The sequence below is a fragment of the Rattus norvegicus genome, chromosome 12, assembly GCF_021556685.1.
Source record: "Rattus norvegicus strain SHRSP/BbbUtx chromosome 12, alternate assembly SHRSP_T2T, whole genome shotgun sequence".
Lineage (NCBI taxonomy): Eukaryota > Metazoa > Chordata > Mammalia > Rodentia > Muridae > Rattus > Rattus norvegicus.
The window spans coordinates 39205525-39226146 of NC_141545.1; the positions used below are offsets into that span (position 1 = coordinate 39205525).

Consider the following 20622-nt stretch of genomic DNA (forward strand, 5'->3'; position numbering starts at 1 on the left):
CGTGAGGTCTTGGTGTTTCGAGAAAATATTCCACGTTATAAAAACAAAAACAAACAAACAAAACTGACTCTCCAGTCACCCTCAAGTTTTAGGTCCTTTTGCATGTGCCACTGCGGCTAGAAATGGCCAGCAGGTGAAGATCCCTTTGCCGCATAACGGGGGACTTTTGTCCTGACAGCAAATTATGTCTTCAAAGATGGATTTGCCTTGCGCGGCCGCACGAATCCACCCATGCCATCTCCAGTAGGCTGAAGTCCTGCCCGGTTTAGGGGTGAAGGGCTGCTCCACCAGGCACCTGGGGGACCCGATTCTCACCCCGAAAAGGACCAGGGACCTGGCCTGACGCCACGGTACAGAGCTGACTCAGGGGCGCGCACTGCTGGAGATGCATGTCAGCAATCTGCGCCCTGCCTCGGGGTTACCCCCCTCCAGCAGCCAGGCTCCTGGCATCAGTAACCAACGTTCCCTGGAGGGGCGCTGCGCTCAAGTTTCCATGAGCTTTGACATACGGATATACCAGCTCCGGGAAGACTGGCTGAACCACAGGCGCCCACGCGTCCAGACGGGGAAAGCGCTGCCCAACAAGGGTAACCGCCTGCGGAAGCAGCTAGAGTCCCAAGTCCCTCTGGGTCCCCGCACTCCACCGTAGGAGGATGCCTGTGAGCGTCCGCTCCCGCACCTTGCATTCTCAGCAGTGCGGCTCTCTCCTAGGCAGTCCCCCTGCGCTGGCCACCCTAACAAATACCTCTAGCCATGGCCCCGCTCTGTCACCGTCTGGAATCTCCCGGGAAACCCAGCTTTCGAAAAAAGTTGCAACAACTGTAGCCAACTGCTCAGCTAGACCGCGGCTGCGGATGCTGATTGGCGCCGTCGCCCGCTCTTTCGCGAGCTGCCCGCTGTGATTGGCGGGCACGAGGCCAGGGCCCGCCCTTCTCCCCGCCTCTCTGCAGGAGGCTGGGCCTGCAGCCAGGTGGAGGGGGTGACTTTAAATTTGATCATCTCCTGACACTGATTGGCTGAGATAGAAAAAAATCATCTTCTGCTATTGGGAGGGAGGAACCGTAAGCTCCGCCCTCCCTGCATGAAGCTCCACCTCAGGTTCTTCAATAGTCAGTTGGAGGACCCGGTATAGAGGTGAACCTAACCAGGAACTTCCGGTTTCCCTTAGGTTTGACCGGAAATCAGACCTTTGACTTGTCGACCTTTCCTTATGCTCTTGAGCACCGGTCACGTTCAGAAGTTTGTCATCTCTATCACCTTGACGTCCACTCTTACTTTGGCAGTGTCATTCGAATTCCTACGTTGCAAAAGGCTTACTGCAAAAAGTATGTTTTCCCAGTATGTAAACTCTGTGGTTACAACTCCTATGAACTGGATCAATGGGTAAACTCAACCTCAAAAATGCGGCCCAAACTGCCTGCTGATTTTACAGATGGGATAGTAGACTATTTCCCTTCAGACCCTAGGTAAATATTAGGACAAAGCCACCTTAACTCCAGAAAAGCAGTTCAGGGCAAGGTCCCAGATAAGCACAAGTATCCTGAGTGGTCTTGCCTTTAGATGCAGTGAAGGTAACACTACGTATTTTCTTTGTGGAATACACACTTAGTTTACCCCACATTGTCAAGGATTTTGCCACTGCAATAGGGTAGTTGGAAAGCAAAATAAGAGGGGCTCCTTGGGTAAAAGTACCAGCCACCAAGCCTGATGACTTGAATTTGATGACCGAGATATGTGTGACAGGAGGTGAGAACGGATTCCTGTAGATTGTCCTTGATTTCCACACATATACAAATAAATGCACACATACAGACACACACACACACACACACACACACACACACACACACACACACGCACACACAGGGCACTTGAGAGGCAGAGGCAGACAGATCTCTGAGCTCACACAGTGAGTTCCAGGGCAGCCTGGGCTAAACAAAACGAAACAAAAATAAATTAAAAACAAAAACAAAAATCCCGTCTCCAAACAAGCAAAAACCAAAAAGACTCCTGGCTAAGGAGGTCTCTATTTTTTTTTTTCGGAGCTGGAGACCAAACCCAGGGCCTTGCGCTTGCTAGGCAAGTGCTCTACCACTGAGCCAAATCCCCAACCCCTCTATTTTTTTTTTAAGATTGATTTATTTACTATATATGAGTATAGATCCCATTACAGATGGTTGTGGGCCACCTTGTAGTTGCTGGGATTTGAACTCAGGACCTCTGGAAGAACAGTCCATGCTCTTAACCACTGAGCCATCTCTCCAGCCCAGGAGGTCTCTAAAAAAAGGTTAAAAGAGTACTCCAGGCCTGGAGTCCCACGGCCTGAGGGGCCTTCGACCACCTGGTAGTGTCCTTTCATTAAGTGGTCAGGGGGCAGTCTCTCCTGGGACTCTTCCACTAGTGCAGCTCTGCTCACTCCCCCTGCCTGCTAGGAGGAACCCGCTTCTCCACTTGTCACTTCAGTATCTTCCATTCTTCCTTTTCACTCGGCTGGTCCTGCAGCACCTCCTTAAACAGTTTGCTAGTTTGCTATTTTCGGTTCTTTTTTTTTTTTTTTTTTTTTTTTTTCTCGGAGCTGGGGACTGAACCCAGGGCCTTGCGCTTCCTAGGTAAGCGCTCTACCACTGAGCTAAATCCCCAGCCCCCAGTTTGCTATTTTCAATCCTCCGAGTTGACTGTTGCCGCTCACATCTGTAAGTCCTGCACCCCTGATGGGGCCTGAAGGACTGTCAAGAGTTTGAGGCCCTCCATGGTAGTTCACAATTTCCAGTCTTCAAGCAGATCTCATGCCCTCTTCTGGCCTCTGAGGGCATCAGGCATACAGGCATACAGATGGTTCACAGACATGCAGGCACATAAAAGAATTTGTAAAGTAAAGACAGAGACACACACAGAGAAAATTGCCATGCATGGTAGTGCACACCTTTAATCCCAGCACCCGGGAGGCAGAAGCAGGTAGATCCCTGAATTTGAGGCCAGCCTGGTCTATGTTTTTAGTTCCAGGATAACTAGGACTACATAGACCCTATCTCAACAAGCAAGAGAATTTGAGGTCATCTTATATACATATGTGCAAAATAATTCTTTTTCAAGACAGAGTTTCTCTGTGTTGTCCATGAATTAGATCTACAGACCAGAATAACCTGGAACTCCAAAGATCTGCCTGTCTCTGCCTCCCAAGTGCTGAGAATAAAGGAATATGACAGCACAGTCAGCTTTGTTTTTTGTTTTTTTGTTTTGTTTTGTTTGTTTTAAGATTGGGTGTCGGGGGCTGGAGAGATGGCTCAGCGGTTAAGAGCACCGTCTGCTCTTCCAAAGGTCCCGAGTTCAATTCCCAGCAACCACATGGTGGCTCACAACCATTGAAAGACCCCAGCTTAGCAGCAGTAACGCCATTTTGCAAGGCTGTACTTAAGATGACTGGTTCAGGGAAAGGTTAGAACACTGAGTACACAGCGGCTGCCAAACAAGATGTGTTTGGTTGAAGGCCTGGCAACAGGAGGACTGCCGTTGAACACCTGACAATGAGAAAAGCCCCGGGAGAGGTCCCACACCCTGGTGGGGGGCCGAGTCAGCCGTTATGTTCCAAGAAGGTAGCTAAGAAACTTGCCCCCGGGCTGAACCCTTGGGGGGCCGAGTCAGTCGTTATGTTTCAGGAAGGTAGCTAGGAAACTTGCCCCCGGGCTGAACCCTTGCCACATTAGAATCCACCAATTATATCCCTGTAACCATGCATCTGCTTCTGTATGCTTGCTTCTGCTCCCCAAAATCCTATAAAAGCCCATCCTTGGTTCCGTGGGGCGCGCCAGTCCCCCGAGTGACTGAAGCGCCCGCAGGTGCCTGTGCCTGTGTATCCCGACAATAAACCAAATCCTCTTGCTGATTGCATCCTGTGGTGTCTCGGTCTGGTCTTTGGAGTTGGAGGGTCTCCATCCTGAGGGAAAGTTCTCCCTGAGAGCTTTTCACCATCTGTAAAGAGATCTGATGCCCTTGTCTGGTGTATCTGAAGACAGTTACAGTGGACTTATATATAATAAATGAATAAAAAAAAAAAAAGATTGGGTGTCGGGGTTGGGGATTTAGCTCAGTGGTAGAGCACTTACCTAGCAAGCGCAAGACCCTGGGTCCCCAGCTCCAAAAAAAAAAAAAAAAAAAAAAGAAAGGGCAGTCAATGCTCTTAACCACTGAGCCATCTCTCCAGCCCCACCTGATTCCTGAGTATGTGACTAGGAAGCTGTCCTTGGGGCAGTGGAATTAGCATCAAAATAGAGATAATGTCAGGGCAAACCACAACAACAGACACACACACACACAGACACACACACACACAGATACACACACACATATACACATACAGACACACACACATATACAGACACACACACATATACAGAAACACACACAGACACACAGACAGACACACAGACACAGACACACACACACACACACAGAAAGCAACAATAAATAAATCTTAAAAAGAAAAAAGGAGAAGAAGGAGAGGAAACATCTGTTGCTAGGCATGAAGGTATACAGACATCCGTAATCCTAGTGCTATGGAGGTCAAGGTTCAGTTGAGCCACTCGGTGAAACCCTGTATCAAGGAGAACACACACACACACACCCACACACACCAGTTTGCTGCACAATTATAATTATGCTTTTACTTTTTGCTGGATTGATGTGTATTCGATTATAAAGGCAGAGGTCCCAACAGCAGAGGAGGCCCTGGTTTTCTTGCCCTTGGATGCCCCGCTACCGTGGAAGCCTGGTTCCAGATATGAAATGAAGTGAGAAGTGTTTGGTAAATAGTCAACGCTATGCCCAAATAGGATTCTTTTTTTTTTCTTTTTTCTATTTTTCGGAGCTGGGGACTGAACCCAGGGCCTTGCGTTTGCTAGGCAAGTGCTCTACCACTGAGCTAAATCCCCAACCCACCCAAATGGTTCTTTTTTTTTTTTCCGGAGCTGAGGACCGAACCCAGGGCCTTGCGCTTCCTAGGCAAGCGCTCTACCACTGAGCTAAATCCCCAACCCCCCAAATAGGATTCTTAATTGTCTGCTTTCAGTAGCATCTCCATTCTAGGTGTCCCCTAAATGAGTATTCCTCCTGCACAGAGTTCCCCACTATCTTACTTCCTATACCCTAAATCAGTTCATTATGTTGTCTTTCCACAGACATTCAAAGACATCACACACAATTACCATAGTTTAGAAAACTAGTCTGGAGGGCTAGAGGGATGGCTCAGTGGTAAAGAGCACTGACTGCTCTTCCAGAGGCCCTAAGTTCAATTCCCAGCAATCACATGGTGGCTCACAACCATCTGTAATGTGTCCAATGCCCTCTTCTGGTGTGTCTGAAGACAGCTACAGTGTACTTATACATAATAAATAAATCTTAGAAAAAAAAAGAAAAGAAAACTAGTGTGGGCTGGAGAGATGGCTGAGCAGTTAAGAGCACTGGCTGAGGGGGTTGGGGATTTAGCTCAGTGGTAGAGCGCTTGCCTAGGAAGCGCAAGGCCCTGGGTTTGGTCCCCAGCTCTGAAAAAAAAAAAGAACCAAAAAAAAAAAAAAAAAAAAAAAAGAGGGGCTGGGGATTATAGCTCAGTGGTAGAGCGCTTACCTAGGAAGCACAAGGCCCTGGGTTCGGTCCCCAGCTCCGAAAAAAAAAAAAAGAACCAAAAAAAAAAAAAAAAAAAAAAAAAAAAAAAGCACTGGCTGTTCTTTCAAAGTTCCTGAGTTCAAATCCCAACAACCGTATTGTGGCTCACAACCAACTATAATGGAATCAGATACCCTCTTATGCAGGGATACATAAAAACAACCCTCACAAACACACATGCATAGACAAATAAATATCCATTTAACAAAAGAGAAAAATAGTCTGTCTTTTCCTTTCCCTCCCTCCCTCCCTTCCTCCCTTCCTCCCAAGACAGGGTTTCTTTGTGTAGCTGCAACTGTCCTTCAGTGACCTTTAGGTTTCCAGTCTTTTCCTTCTACAAATCTTTTGTTCTCCCCCCCCCCCCCCCCCCGAGCTGGGGACCGAACCCAGGGCCTTGCGTTTGCTAGGCAAACGCTCTACCACTGAGCTAAATCCCCAACCCCTCCTTCTACAAATCTTGCTGCTGTGGGTAACCTTGTCCTCAATGCTGTGTGCACGAGCTGTTGTAAGCAGCTCCTGAAATGCCATCTTTCAGATGGCGTCAATGTAAAGAGATTATGCAGAGAAAGCCCCAGGCACCGGGATGCTCAGAAAGAATCTCATAGAGCACCCAAGTCAGGCCTCACTATCAAAGCTTATACTCACCTGTTCCAATAGTGCAGTGATTTGTAATTCTAAAGACACTTGTGTGAACTTTAGTTTGGACAGATTGGAACAAAGGTGCACTCCTCAGAGTGCACCAATAACAGACCAAAGTATGAGGCCAAATCAATGAATGAGGGGGGCTTACTTACAGGCACGGATGACCTCAAGGCACTCCTGGACCACTGGAAAGTCTTATGGATCACCAGCTTCCCTTAGCTGTAGAGGAAGAGCTCCTCCTTCAGGCAACCATCCGTCTTCTAGTACCTCTGGAGGCCACAGGGCCACCTATAATTAGGGCGGAGCCGCACAGAGCTGGCTGGGAGGTGTAGGAAGGAAGGAAGGAACAGCTGGAGTGTCAGAAACAAACAGGCTCGATGGTGTCTGTATCGAGTAGTCACAGCTGCCCTGGTGAAGGTGATTGTCCCTGGAGGACAGCATTCTCCAAAGGCACTAACATTGTAACTATAGTTCCTCAGATAGCTTTCTTGCTGGTCCACTCCCATCTATCTGCCTTTGTTTGTTTCTCTCTTCCTTTCTCTTTCTTGGTTCTTTTTTTTTTTTTTTTCCGGAGCTGGGGACCGAACCCAGGGCCTTGTGCTTCCTAGGCAAGCGCTCTACCACTGAGCTAAATCCCCAACCCCTCTCTCTTCCTTTCTCTCTCTTTCTTCCTTTCTTCCTTTCTTTCTTTCTTTCTTTCTTTCTTTCTTTCTTTCTTTCTTTCTTCCTTCCTTCCTTCCTTCCTCCCTGTCTTTCTTTCTTTCTTTTTTTTCTTTCTCCCCTCCTCCTTTTTTGACACAGGATCCCACTCTTGTCACTCAGGCTGACCTTAAAGTTGAACCTTAGTGCTGAGGTGACAGTCATACACTGCAGCTCCTTCCCAGAGCCATCTGCCTGTACTACGTACACGATGGGTTCCTATCTGCCTCTTGCTGTCGTGTGCACTTCAGTTTGAACGACCTTGTGAATATCAGTGGAAATATATTTGTATTGTTTGTGTCTTATAAATTGTTGTTTGTATTCAAAGGAAAAACTTAATAGGGTCTCGGGAGATGGCTTAGCCCAGCACCCGCATGATAGCTCATGACCATCTATATCTCTAGTTCTGTGGGATGCCATGCCCTCTTTTGGCCTCCAAGGGCATTGCATGCATGTACCTGGAGATTAACACTCAAACCCAAAGTAAAAATAAATCTTAAGGCTGGGTATGGTAGTACATGCCTTTAACCCTGGCATTCGGCAGTGGTATAGGGATCTGTGAATTCCAAGCGAGCATGGTCTACATAAGAGAGATGTAGGACAGCCAGAGTAGAAACAAACAAACACAGTCATACACACACAAAAAAATCTTGATTTTTTTTTGTTGTTGTTTAACATTTGGGTGTTAGTATAAGCCTCTGCCTCCTATGGCGTGTGTGTGTGTGTGTGTGTGTGTGTGTGTGTGTGTGTGTGTGTGTGTAGAGGTCAGAGGGCCTATAGGAGTTGGTTCTCTCCTTTCACCATGTGGATTGCGGGGATGAAACTCAGATTAGCAAGTTGGTTATATCACTGGCTCTGTCTTATTAAGACAAACAATAACAAATCAACTTTGAGACAAGGTCTCATGTGGCCCAGGCCGGTCCTGAACTCACTATGAAGCAGATGATAACTTTAATCTACTGATCTGACTGCGTCTCCCTTTCCAGAGCTTGGATGACATGCATGTACCGAGCGTCCAGTTTTATATGGTGCTTGAATCCAGGGCTTTTAAAATGCAAGGTAAGTGCTCCAAAATGAGTCTCATCTCCCATCTGTCTTTCCCCCCCCCCCAGTGACAAGAGTTTCTCTGTCTAGTTCTGGCTGTCTAGAACTCACTCTGTATAACATGCTGGCCTTGAACTGAGAGACCTGCCTGTCTGCCCCCTGAATGCTGAGATGAAGGCATTTGACACCATCACCAAGCTTCCTAGCCCTGTCTTTTCTTTCTTTCTTTTTTATAAATATTTATTTATTTGTTATGTAATTATGTAGAAGTATACTGTAGCTGTCTTCAGACACACCAGAAGAGAGCATCAGATCCCATTACAGATGGTTGTGAACCACCAGGTGGTTGGTGGGAATTGAACTCAGGACCTCTGGAAGAGCAGTCAGTGCTCTTTACCACTGAGCCATCCCTCCAGCCCCTGGCTTTGTACTTTATGTTTATAGTTCTTTTTCCTCAATAAATGGGAGGAAGCTTATATCTCTTACTACAGATAAAAATCTCCGGGGTTGGGGATTTGGCTCAGTGGTAGAGCGCTTGCCTAGCAAGCGCAAGGCCCTGGGTTCGGTCCCCAGCTCTGAAAAAAAGAAAAGGGAAAAAGAAAAAAAAAATCTCCAGGGGTTGGGGATTTAGCTCAGTGGTAGAGTGCAAGGCCCTGGGTTCGGTCCTCAGCTCTGGAAAAAAAAAAGCTGCTCAGTAAAATCTCCATAATTGATCAAAGAATTAAATGTAAGGCCACAAACTATAAAACCATTAGAAAAAAATGGAATATTCAGGACATTAATTGAGGCAACCACTTTTTGGATAAGAGTTCAAAACATAGGTCACCAAGTGTCTTAGTTAGGGTTTTATTGCTGTGAACAGACACCATGACCAATGCAAGTCTTATAAAAGATAACATGTAATTGGGGGCTGGCTTGTAGGTTCAGAGGTTCAGTCCATTATCATCAAGGCGGGAACATGGCAGCATCCAGACAGGCGTGGTGCAGGAGGAGCTGAGAGTTCTGCATCTTAACCTGAAGGCTGCTAGTGGAAGACTGGCTTCCAGGCAGCTAGGATGAGGGTCTTAAGCCCACGCCCACAGTGAAACACCTATTCCAACAGGGCCACACCTCCTAATAGTGCCACTCCCTGGACCAAGCATATACGAACCATCCCACCAAGAAATGGGCAAATTGGATTATGTTTAATTAAAAAGCTTCTGGGGTTGGGGATTTAGCTCAGCGGTAGAGTGCTTGCCTAGCAAGCGCAAGGCCCTGGGTTCGGTCCCCAGCTCCGGGGGGGGTGGGGGGGGGGAAACTATTTAAAAAAAAAAAAAGCTTCTATATGCGGTTGGGGATTTAGCTCAGCGGTAGAGCGCTTGCCTAGCAAGTGCAAGGCCCTGGGTTCGATCCTCAGCTCTGAAAAAAGAAAAGAAAAGAAAAGAAAAAGCTTCTACATAGCAAAAAAAAAAAAAAAAAAAAAAATGGGGTTGGGGATTTAGCTCAGTGGTAGAGCGCTTGCCTAGCAAGCGCAAGGCCCTGGGTTCGGTCCCCAGCTCCGAAAAAAAGAACCAAAAAAAAAAAAAAAAAAACCATCAACAGAATAAGGAGATAGCCACCAAAGGAGGAAAAGCCGTGCAATATATTTATCCAATAAGAGGTAAAGATCCAGAGTACATTAGGAGTTTAAACTACAGTAGCAAATTTACATAGTAGAATTAGATGTAAAATGTGCAAAACCAGCTTAATCGGTTTCTCGTTTGCTTTTGTGTGTACAGTTGTTTGTCACAAGCAGAGTCTCGCCATACAGCCTGGCTGGCTGCGAGTTCCATATGCAGACAATGCTGGTTTCAAACTCTCAGCTGTATGCCTGCCTCCACCTCCCAAGGGCTCAAATTAAAGCCACGTGCCACCACTCCTGCCATATTTTTAAGATATACCTTAAAAACGAAAAAGAAGACAGAAATGGGCCCTGCGGTGCCCAGGCCTTTAATCCCAGTGCTCAGATACTGCAGCTGGTCTTTGCTATTTTGCGAGTTCTTCTTTTTCCCCACCCTTTACTCCCCGGTTTCACCCCCATTCACTAGATAGGAGAGAAGGAAGGATAGAAGGGAGGGGGAGAGATAGAGATAATGAAAATCTAATCTCTTTCCTTTGTTTCTTCTTTGAGCCCGACTGCTAACTACAAATACAACATCCCCACCCTACCTAGCAGGGCTTTACCATTTATATAACCTCTGATAAGTTCCCAGAATTCCAAACATCACACAATTGCAGAAAGTATCTGCAGCTGGCAAAACCACAGGTCTGCTAGAGCACGAGGCAAGTCAGAATCAGCTGCTGCTGCAGACATGCTGAAGCAGCCCCATATCCCTACACCTGGGAAGAAAATACAAGCTCATTTTTATATTTCTGTACTTTTTTAAAGAAACCAAAACTCCATATGTGATGGTTTGCATATGTTTAGCCCAGGGACTGGCACTATTAGAAGGTGTGGCCTTGTTGGAGGAAGTGTGTCACTATGGGAGTGGGCTTGGAGACCCTCCCACTAGCTGTCTGAGGATACTCAGTCTGTTCCTGGTGGCTTCCTTTGGATGAAAATGTGGGACTCTCGTCTCCTCCTCCACCAGGCCTGCCTGGATGCTGCCATGCTCCAGCCTTGGTGATAATGGACTGAACCTCTGAACCTGTAAGCCAGCTCAACTCAATGTTACTTATGAGTTGCCTTGGTCATGGTGTCTGTTCACCACAGTAAAACCCTAACTATGAAACCATATTTCTCAGAACTTGTCATAACAGTACAACTCTGTCGCCTAGCAAGCCACGACCAGGAAACTAGCAAAGGAGCCGAAGTCTGAAGAGACACCTGCACTGGCATGTTTATTATGGTACTGTTCGGTAAACCCAGATGGGGAGTTAACCTTTCACTAGTGGATGAACGACAATGAAAACATGGTGTAGTCAAGTAAGTGTTATCTCAGCCACTTGAGAAGCAGAGGCAGGAGGATAAAGAGTTCAAGGTTGGGTTGGAGAGATGACTCAGGGATTAAGACCACTTGATGCTCTTCCAGAGGACCCTGGTTCAGTTCCCAGCACCCCCATGGCAGCTCAAGCCTGTCTGTAACTCCAGTTCCAGGGGATCTGACATCCTGAAAACAGACATACATGCAAGTGAAACACCAGTGAACATAAAATAAAACTAACAACAAATACAACATAAATGTGTGTGTGTGTGTGTGTGTGTGTGTAGGTTCCTGTCCAGGCGATACATGATTCGACAGTAGAGAGTGGGAGTGGGGCGGGTGGGAGAGAGGAGGGAGGAGGAGATCAAGACGGATCTTGTCTAGGTGGGTGGTTTATATCTTTATCAATTAGCAGTGAATTTACTGTGTGGATGAATTGTGGATTGAGAATTTAACATATAAATCTAATTGCTAAATTATAAGGTTTTGGAACTTTGATTATACCGGGCCAAAGAGGACAGTGTGTGAAAGAAATGGCTGAGAGGCAGTTGGAGTGTGCAGGTCTGGTTCTGTTGCCCGTGGGGAGTGAGAACGCGCAGGGCCTGCAGAACCAGTGTGTGCCAGGCGTGGTAATTGCTGCCTAGGGGACCTGGCAGAGAGGGCAGCTAAAAGGAAGATAGCCAGGAGAGGGTGGCTTTCAGACTTTGTGGCAGAATAGCAGTTGGAGTGAACAGATTCAGCTCATGGGAACTGATAGAAACAGTTCCTTTTTGATTTTTATCGCAACATATATATATATATATATATATATATATACACACAAATACAACATAAGTTTAAAAAAGGGTTCATGGTCATTCATGGCTGCATGGAGCATTTTGGATCAATCAAGGCCATATTAGACAGAATCAAAACAAAAGAGGAATACTATTCAGCCATAAAAGGATTGTACTTATGTCATTTGAAGCAACATGGGAAGAACTGGCTAGGCAGTACTGGAAATGAGAGAAATCAGGCATATACACATTCTCTCTCATTTATACACTAACTAAAAAGCTGACCCGATCAAGTACAGAGGCAGGCTTGGTTGGTACTCGTTGCAGCTCCTTAAGTGGATGGAGTGGAAGGATTCCAAGTTCAAGGTTAGCATGGGCAAGTTACTGAAACCTTGCCTTTAATTAAAGTAAAAAAACGAGAGTGACTTGGCAGGCTGAGGCAGGACAGTTGCAAATTTGAGGCCAGCCTAGGATCCACAGTGACTTCAACACTAACCTGTCAAACCTAGTGAGAACTTGTCTCAAAAAGTAAAACAGAGGGGTACTGCAGAGACAGATGGCTCAGTGGTTAGAATCATATACTGTCTTTCCAGAGGACTTGAGTTCAATTCCTATGGCATCTCATAACCACCTGTGACTCCAGCTCCAGTTCTAGCCTCTGAGGGTACCTGCACTCTTGTGAACATTACTTCTCCCTCAGTAAACGTAATTAAAAATAATAATCTTATCTGGGCATGGTGGTGCATGCCTTTAATCTCAGAATTTGGGAGGCAGAGAGGTGAATCTCTAGGTTCAAGGCTAGCTTGGTCTACAGAGTGAGTTCCAGGACAGCCAGGGCTACAGAGAAACCCTAGTCTCAAAAAATATAACTAAAATAAAAAAGTAGCCTACAACTATAACACAAGTGCGTGCACAGTAAGTCAGAATAACTATTATTGCTATATTTACTTATCTGCTGTTATGGTCTTTGCTAACTTGGTTAAATCCAGATATACTTGAGGAAAGGGCAATCTCAGTTGAGGAACTGCCTTCAATAACCTGACCTATGACCTGTGGAGAGTATTCTAAATTGCTATTCCTGTAGGTGAGTCCAGTCCACGGTGGGTCTGGGCTGTATTATAAGCAAGCAAGTCAGAAGCAGCTGAACTCTACTGTAATTCAGCTCCTGATTCCAGACTCTTGCCTTGGCGTGCCTCGATGATGGATTATAAAATGTAAGATGAAATAAACTGTCATAGCAACAGAAAACCAAACACATGCCCATCATTTGTCTGCAAGACTTCTCACTTTTTTTTTTGTTGTTGTTATTTTGTCTTTTTTTTTTTTTTTTTTTTTCCCGGAGCTGAGGACCGAACCCAGGGTCTTGCGCCAAGCGCTCTACTACTGAGCTAAATCCCCAACCCACTTTTTTTTTTTTAAAGGAGATTATTTCTCTGTGTAGTCTTCGCTGTCCTGGAATTGACTCTGTAGATCAAACTAATCTAAACCCAGGAGATAGAACCACCTCTCCCTCCTGAGTGCTGGGATTAAAGGCCAGCGGTGTTTACACATTTCCATGTCAACTGTAGAAACGCCCAGACCGTTCACTTTCAGGACAGGGCAAAACAGATGCACAGTCAGAAGAGAGTAGGAATCGTCCGGGCACGTCTATTTCCTAAGTAACGGAGTCAAACTGCATTCTCAGAATGACTTTACAAAACAGTGACCAAGAAGTTAGTGTGTTTAGTCTGTTAGGCCTCTTAATAACACATGAAAATAAACAAGAGAGACGCTGCAAAAGAAGCCTTGGTCTGCAGCAATCGCGAATGGAGGCCTACGGTGGGTGCAGGTGTCTGGGCCTGTGTAAAGAAAATAAGAGTCGGGATCCTCCAGCTCTATTCTTCTTGAGATAATGACCATGGAGTACCCCAGAGGCTCACGGAGGTTTTCAAGTCAATAAAACTCAATAAAGCTCAAATCAGCCTCAAAAGCAATGACTATGCAAGTTATTTTCCCTTTTAAACAAGCACAATATGTGCCCGTCATGTGACAGAAATCCCACAAGGACTCGACCGGTCGTAGCAACCCATTTCCAAGAATCTGAAAATAGCTTTGGGCCTTCCAAGCCAGACTACGACGGCAGGTGTGGGGCGCATGCGCGCACGTTCACAGGTTGACCTCCTGGTGGCACCCAAGTGAAGCGGACCTTCTTCCCGACGGGCCGCGGAACACAACCGGTGGGGAAACGTTATTCTCGCGAGGTCTCGGCTAGCAGCGGCGGCGGAAGTAGCGGACACGTGACTGTCCTAGGCCGCCTTCGCCTTGCCCCCTCCCCCTTCTCGGAAACCCGGCCCCCTCACCCTTCGCCCACCCCAGAGCCGCGGTAATGGACCGTTTGGGTTCCGGAATTCCCTTGGATCCCAACTCTGGTACCAGGCTAGCGGGACTCGGCGGAGTCCGGTTTGGGTGGCAAAAGCAGAGGGGGCAGTCAAGATGGGGGGGGGATCCGCTTCCTTCACCTAGGAAGGAGGCGGGGCGGTGATGGGATGGGAGTGTGTGTGGGGGGGGTATGGGGAAGTCACGTGGTGCGTGTCGCGCGCTGTGTGCGCGCGGCGCCTGACCCGTCGCCCCGCCCCCTCTTCCTGCGGGGCGGGGGGTCGGGGGGAGGGGCATCAAGATGGCGGCGGGGAGGTAGGCAGAGCCGGACGCCGCTTCTGCCGCCGCCGCCGCCGCCGCCGCCGCCTCCGCTCCTGTCGCCTCCAGCTCCACACCCGTTCACGGACCGGGAGAAGCTATTCTTTCGTCGGGTCCGGCGGGGAAAGTAAGTCCTTCCCTCAACCCTTTTTTTCTTCCACGCTCATCCTCCCGGACAGCCTCCCACTCCCACCACGGCTCCTCAGGGTCCGTGTGGGGCCGGCTGTGGGGGGAGGCGGCCACTTTACTGCTGTCCGCGCCTCGCTCGCCCGCTGCTTGGTCTCATTCTGCTGTCCGCCCCGCTGGTTCCGGCATTTTCAGCCAGACACCACCGGCCCTGACGGAGTCCCGCTGTCCCGAGCCGGATAGCAGTTCCGAGGCCGGCTCATGCGGACTCCACCGGGGATCGCCTTCCTTGCCTTCTCTCCTCTCTCCGACCTGGAACGTGTGGCGAAACTGAGGCGGACACCCTGTTAGACTCCGCCGGCCCATTGCTCACGGTTCCAGGAGCAAGGAGGGAGGCACCGGGACTCTCTTCCTGGACCTGGTTCTCTGGCGGGTGGGGTGCGTGGGACACGTGGGGGGACATATTTACGCCTCGCCGTGGTGGGCTTAGCGTTCCCTGAAGTGAGCTGAAGTGAGTGAGTGCACCTTCAGACTCTGAGCTCAGTCCGTGCAGAGGGCGATGGCGGTTGGGCATTTGTTCACCTTAGCGGTGTTGGTTGTAGGGAACACTCAAGTTCCTCAAAGCTGTGTCTGCTGGTGTTTTCCCGGGAGTGGCGTGGGATGGGCTCCATCGCTCTGGAGCCTTGGATTTGCCCGAACCGGTGTGATTGTTGCTTTCCTGACCCGGGCATCCAGCTCCTCCCCTTTCCATCCCGGCTTTGTGCCTCTGTTTGGTTAATGTTTGCGGACCACTAACTTGATGCACCCATATAGAAAGCTCTTTTTATGTGTTTGCTCCGTTTACTGTGGGAGGCTTTTGTTTGGGGGAGTCACTGGTTGAGAATTGTGCGGGGTGGAGGGAGCTGGAGATAAAATGAGAGCCCAAGAAAGCATCGTTTTCATCCATTGAATAGCGCAGCCAATTGTAGCCGCACCCGGAAGTTTGTGCTGAACACGTGTTAGGGGAAGGTTATAAAAGGTCCCCTTTGACCTTTAAACGTCGATTGTTTGCAGTGTATGTTGAGTAAAATATTCATATTCTCCGGACTTGAAGAATTAAGGGTAGAATACGGCTCGTAAAGAATCTTCATGGACGGTTTATTGAACTGTCAAATCCAGAGTGCTCTAGATCTTATTAGCATTTGCATACAGTGCTACTACACATTAATAGCCTTGATGCCCCAAAGTCAGGGTTGATTTTCATAAGCATTGGGGAAAGAATCATTTACGTAGAATGCTGGGATGAAATGTCATTTGCAGAGGTGACTTCAGTCGGATATTAATTTCGATAGCATAGGAACATTAATTTCTGTTTTTTTAAAGCTTTTTTATTCCCAGACATTTTCTGATCAAGGAAGAAGTCTTTCTCCTGGCTTCTGTGTGCAGTTTAACTTCATTCTGTGCAAGTTCCTTCACAATTTTACATCCAACTTCATCTTAATTGTCTAAATATTGAAAAAGAGCTTGTATTTATTTGTTTGAATGTTATGTTTGCACTTTTGTATGTCTTTAGATCTTTGAAGTTACTACTTAAAAATGGCCAGTGGGGACACTGGTGATACTTGGGTGGGGGGGTGGAATTTGTTTTTGAGGCTGTCAGAAATTTTACTGTGTAGCCAGGCTGGCCTCCAACTCAAGATTTTCTTGTCATAGCCTCCCTGATGATGAGATTACAGGCCCGCATTGTCATCATGCCCAGTCTCTTCTTTACTTTAGAAAGATGTGCTTCAAACAGCTCCATCGTGTAGATGTGGGTTTGGTGCTTTTCATAGTTTAAGTTGAACTTTGAGTTGAGTCTTGCCACCTGCCAAGGGCAAGAATACACAGGTCTGTTCTTTCCAAAGATCTGTCATGAGGTACAGTAGGTCCTAAGCTTTCTTGCTTAAAATTAAAGTTTCTCTAAAGAGGCCTCTGAGATGGCACTTGCTACTAAGTCTGACTACCTTAAGTCTGATTGATACCTGGGATTCACCTGGTGGAAGAGGGGACAAGTTGTCTTCGGACATCCACACATGGGAGCCATAGCACTGAGGGCCCCCTCCACTGAATGTAATGACAAGTTTTTTTCCAAGACAGGATCTCACTATGTAGCTCTCAGTAGCTGTCCCAGAACTCACTATGTAGACAGGTTGGCCTCTGCCTCCCGAGTGCTGGGATCAAGGGTGTGCACCACCACTGCCCAGCAATGGAGAATTTCTTGAAGAGCAGGAAGTCTTCAGTATATAAGGTGGTTCAAAACATACCAGATAAATTTAATTGTTGGGATATAACAAATAAATTAGAAAACTATTTTCAGATGTTTTTATTACATTCTACTCTAAAATGTTGGTGGCCGAATGGTAGTGAATAAAACACAAAAAGTCTCAAAATGCTTGCTCTCTCCACCTGTGTGTTTTGGAATAGTTTTCTGTTCTATACTGAAATATTTAATTATGCTTACCATAGAATACTGTAAGCTACTTTGACAGTGAATCCTCTGTAGATTGTCAACCACAGATGGAAAACAGTCTCTTAGTATCTGTAGGGGATCAAGGCCCAGGAAAATAGCAAAAGTCTATAGGAGTTTAAATCCCTTATATAATAATGTCACATTTGCATGTAATGTAGGCCCTTCCTCACTTCAGTCTCCAGATTGCTCACACAGCCCAGCAGGTGTATGGCCCTGATTACCCAGTGAACCATCTACTTGTCATGCAGCGCTTTAATCTTCTGATGAGAAGGTGGCTTTTTGGTGTTTTGTTTTTTTTTTTTGTTTGTTTGTTTGTTTGGTTGGTTTGTTTTGTTTTTTGAGACAAGGTCTTAGGTCTTACTATGTAACCCTGGCTGGCCTTGAAGTTCCAGTGTAGACCAGCTGGCCTCAGTGCTGGGTTTACATGTGTGGGAATGACATACCACCTTCTCCATTGACTTTGGAATGTAGGTGCCTGTGGGTGTGGGGGTCAGTTACAGGGGTGAGAAGGGCAGGATTGTGGGAACGTGTGGTACTGGGCTCCAAGCTTGTGTAGCTGTTAGCTTGTTGCATTCTTCAGTCTAGGCTTTAGCTCCTTCTCTGTGATAAGGAGGATACTCTTGGGTTATGCTGAGGAAAAGAAAAACCCAATCATAAAAAGTATTAATGATACCAGAGTGTGTGGCTGTAATCTTAGCACTGGGGTCAGGATCAGTAATTCAAGGTCACCCTGGGATAAATGATACCCTGCCTCAAAAAACTTAACAGAGGTATTGGTCAACTAAATTTGAGGTAGTGGTGATGAGTTTTTGCTTTCCCTTCTCCAATTTTTTTTTTTTTTTAAAGTATTTGAAACAGCGACTCTTTACATAGTCTTGGCCTTCCTAGAACTCATTATGTTGACCAGGCTAGCTTGTAACTCAAAGAACTAAATCTGCCCCCCTCTACCTCCCAAGTGCTGGGGTTAAAGAGGTCTCTGTGTATGTGTTTGTTTATTTGAGGCAGGTCTCTCCGTAACAGTCTGGCTCTCTTGGAACTACTTTGTAGACCAGGTTGGCCTCGAACTCAAAGAGATCCACCTGCCTCTGTCTCTTGAGTGCTGGGATCAAAGGTGTTTGACTTCACTCCCAGCTCTGTTTATAATTTTCAGTGGAGGGTGTGTGTGTGTGTGGGGGGGTGTATCTCAGGTTAGCCATGAACTCCTTAATCAGTTGACTATTACCTTGGACATCTTACCCTTCTATCCCCACTTTGCAAGTGCTGGGATTGCAGGCTCCTTCAAATCCTCAAACTGAATGTCCGTCTTTAGTCTGTTCTGATGGTGAATTTTTTGTTTTGTTTTGTTTTTCAAGTCCTTGAATTCAGTCTGTAGATAGGCTAGTCTCAAACTCAGATCTGTCTGCCTCTGCTTCCAGAATGTTGGAATTCAAAGGTATACGATGAAGATGGGTCTTGGATTTTATTTTGATAGAGGTTTTTACTAAATCATCGAGGCTGGCCTGACTGTATAGTTCAGCCTGGTTTTGTGTGATCTATCTCAGCCTCTTGAGTAGCTAGGGTCCTAGGTCTATGCTACTAGGTGGCCCTATGCTATTTAAGAATAAGGAGGAAAAAACAAGCCACCTGTTTGGTTGTATTTTTTTTTTTTAAAGATTTATTTATTTATTTTGTATATGAGTACATTGTAGTTGTCTTCAGACACCAGAAGAGGGCATCGGAGCCCATTACAGATGGTTGTGAGCCACCATGTGGTTGCTGGGATTTGAACTCAGGACCTCTGGAAGAGCAGTTGGTGCTCTTAACCACTGAGCCATCTCTCCAGCCCGTGGTTGTATTTTTGAGACAAGGTTTTTTTCATGTAACCTTGGCTATCCTAAAACTCACTTCGAAGACCAGGATGGCCTTGTAGTGATCCTCCTGCCTCTGCCTCTTTTTGAGTGTTGGGACTAAAGGCATTTACTCCCCTGCTGTTCCTTTTTTTTTTCTTTTTTAAAGATTTATTTCTTTATACACTGTAGCTGTCTTCAGACACACCAGAAGAGGGCATTCGATCCCATTGCAGATGGTTGTGAGCCACCATGTGGTTGCTGGGAATTGAACTCAGGACCTCTGGAAGAGCAGTCAGTGCCCTTAACCTCTGAGCCATCTCTCCAGTCTTCCTATTTTGTTTTTCATTCAGGCAAAAGTACTTGCTAAGTAGTATCTGTGCACATTTGGAAATGATTACCAGTTGCCTTCACATCTGGTTGTCTGAACAATTTGAGACACTTTACTTGTATTTTATAGAACTATTTTAAATTTTTAAGTTTAATTATTTAACTCATCCACTTACATCCTGTTCACTGTCCCTCCCACCCCCATTAATTTTAGATATATAAATTTTTTATTGTTTTATCTCATGTATACCAGTGTTTGTATGCATATATGTATACATGTATGTCACATGTATGCTTGGTGCCCTAGGAGGCGAAAAGGTGTTAGGTCCTCTGGAACTGGACTAATAGATGGTCGTGTGCTGCCAAGTGGGTGCTGGGAACCAAACCCATGTTCTCTAGAGGAGCAGTGAGTGCTCTTTAATGACACTGCCACCTTCAGCCGCTTGTAGAACTATTTAAAAATGAATTATTAGATAGATTGCTGTCATTAAAGTTGGTATTCTGGGGAGTCCAATGGTGTGGCATTTATATAAAAGAGATCATTTTGTATTTTCAGGTTTGTCAGTGGTCAGTAAATGTGCTTGCTGAAAAGCTTGACCATTTGAAATTGATCCCATTGTAAAGGTAACACCTGACTCAATAAAGTCCTTTTTACTTCCTCATATGCCTTGTTATCACACATATATACACTTTAAAAATAATTTTTCTTTCTCTTTGAAGCAGTATGCTTGGCTAGCCTAGAACTCAGATTGGCTAGTGCTAAGTACTAGGATTAAAGGCATTTTCCATGCTTGACCATTAACAGAAAATTTTAAGACCTAGCACACAACTGTAATGACAGTATGCAGGAGGATTATGACTTCAAGGTGAGCCTAGGTTATATGTGATGAGACTATCAAAAGAAAAAACAACCAGGGAAAAATTGGCTGCAAACATTCACTCTAGGTATTCATTTTCTCTCTCTCTCTCTCTCTCTCTCTCTCTCTCTCTCTCTCTCATTGAACACAAGAGTCTTAGAAGTTAAGACTGTCTGCAGATGAAGAAACAACCTTGGTGTTTTACTTGGCTGTTACAGCACTAGGGGATGCGCGCAGTTCTTTTGTTCTGTTGTTTCTGACTCTGCAGTGCCTCAGCTGCTTCCTACCCTCGTCTCACATGAAGAGCTCTAGGTCTCTGCTGTCTTGTCCATGCTGATAAGGATCAGTGTTGTTATTTACCTCCTGCTCTTTTGGGTGACATTGCTTTTCAGGATTTCCTGCCAAAGTAGTACATGACTTCTACACACCCTCCTCAGTTAGCCTCTCTATGAATGCTTTAAAATGCGATTTTGGTAAAAGTGGAACCGTTTTGTTGTTTTTCAAATACGATTTCCTTGTATATCCCTGGCAAAAGTGGAATTTTTTGATGTACATTTGCAG

The 20622-nt window shown here is 46.2% G+C and overlaps 2 protein-coding genes across 13 annotated transcripts in view; one reads left to right on the forward strand and one right to left on the reverse strand.

The window, feature by feature from the left end:
* Kmt5a (lysine methyltransferase 5A) overlaps nt 1-6580 on the reverse strand; it is a 29061-nt gene extending 22481 nt beyond the window's left edge. For 2 of the 4 annotated variants that reach the window (XM_087579353.1, XM_087579349.1), the window contains exon 1: nt 746-776. Coding sequence is in view for 2 of the 4 variants with exons in the window: in XM_087579349.1 (XP_087435475.1) it covers nt 746-755 (10 nt within the window). In the remaining 2 variants the exon portion in view is untranslated. Of the gene's footprint in view, nt 1-679; nt 777-6452 lie in introns of those variants that run through there. The other 2 variants (XM_087579355.1, XM_087579350.1) reach the window with 2 other exon arrangements.
* A 7479-nt stretch (nt 6581-14059) lies between these two features.
* Sbno1 (strawberry notch homolog 1) overlaps nt 14060-20622 on the forward strand; it is a 59605-nt gene continuing 53042 nt past the window's right edge. For 7 of the 9 annotated variants that reach the window (XM_087578398.1, XM_087578399.1, XM_087578400.1 and 4 more), the window contains exon 1: nt 14405-14561. The gene's annotated coding sequence lies outside the window, so the exon portion shown is untranslated. 9 annotated transcript variants of the gene reach the window in all.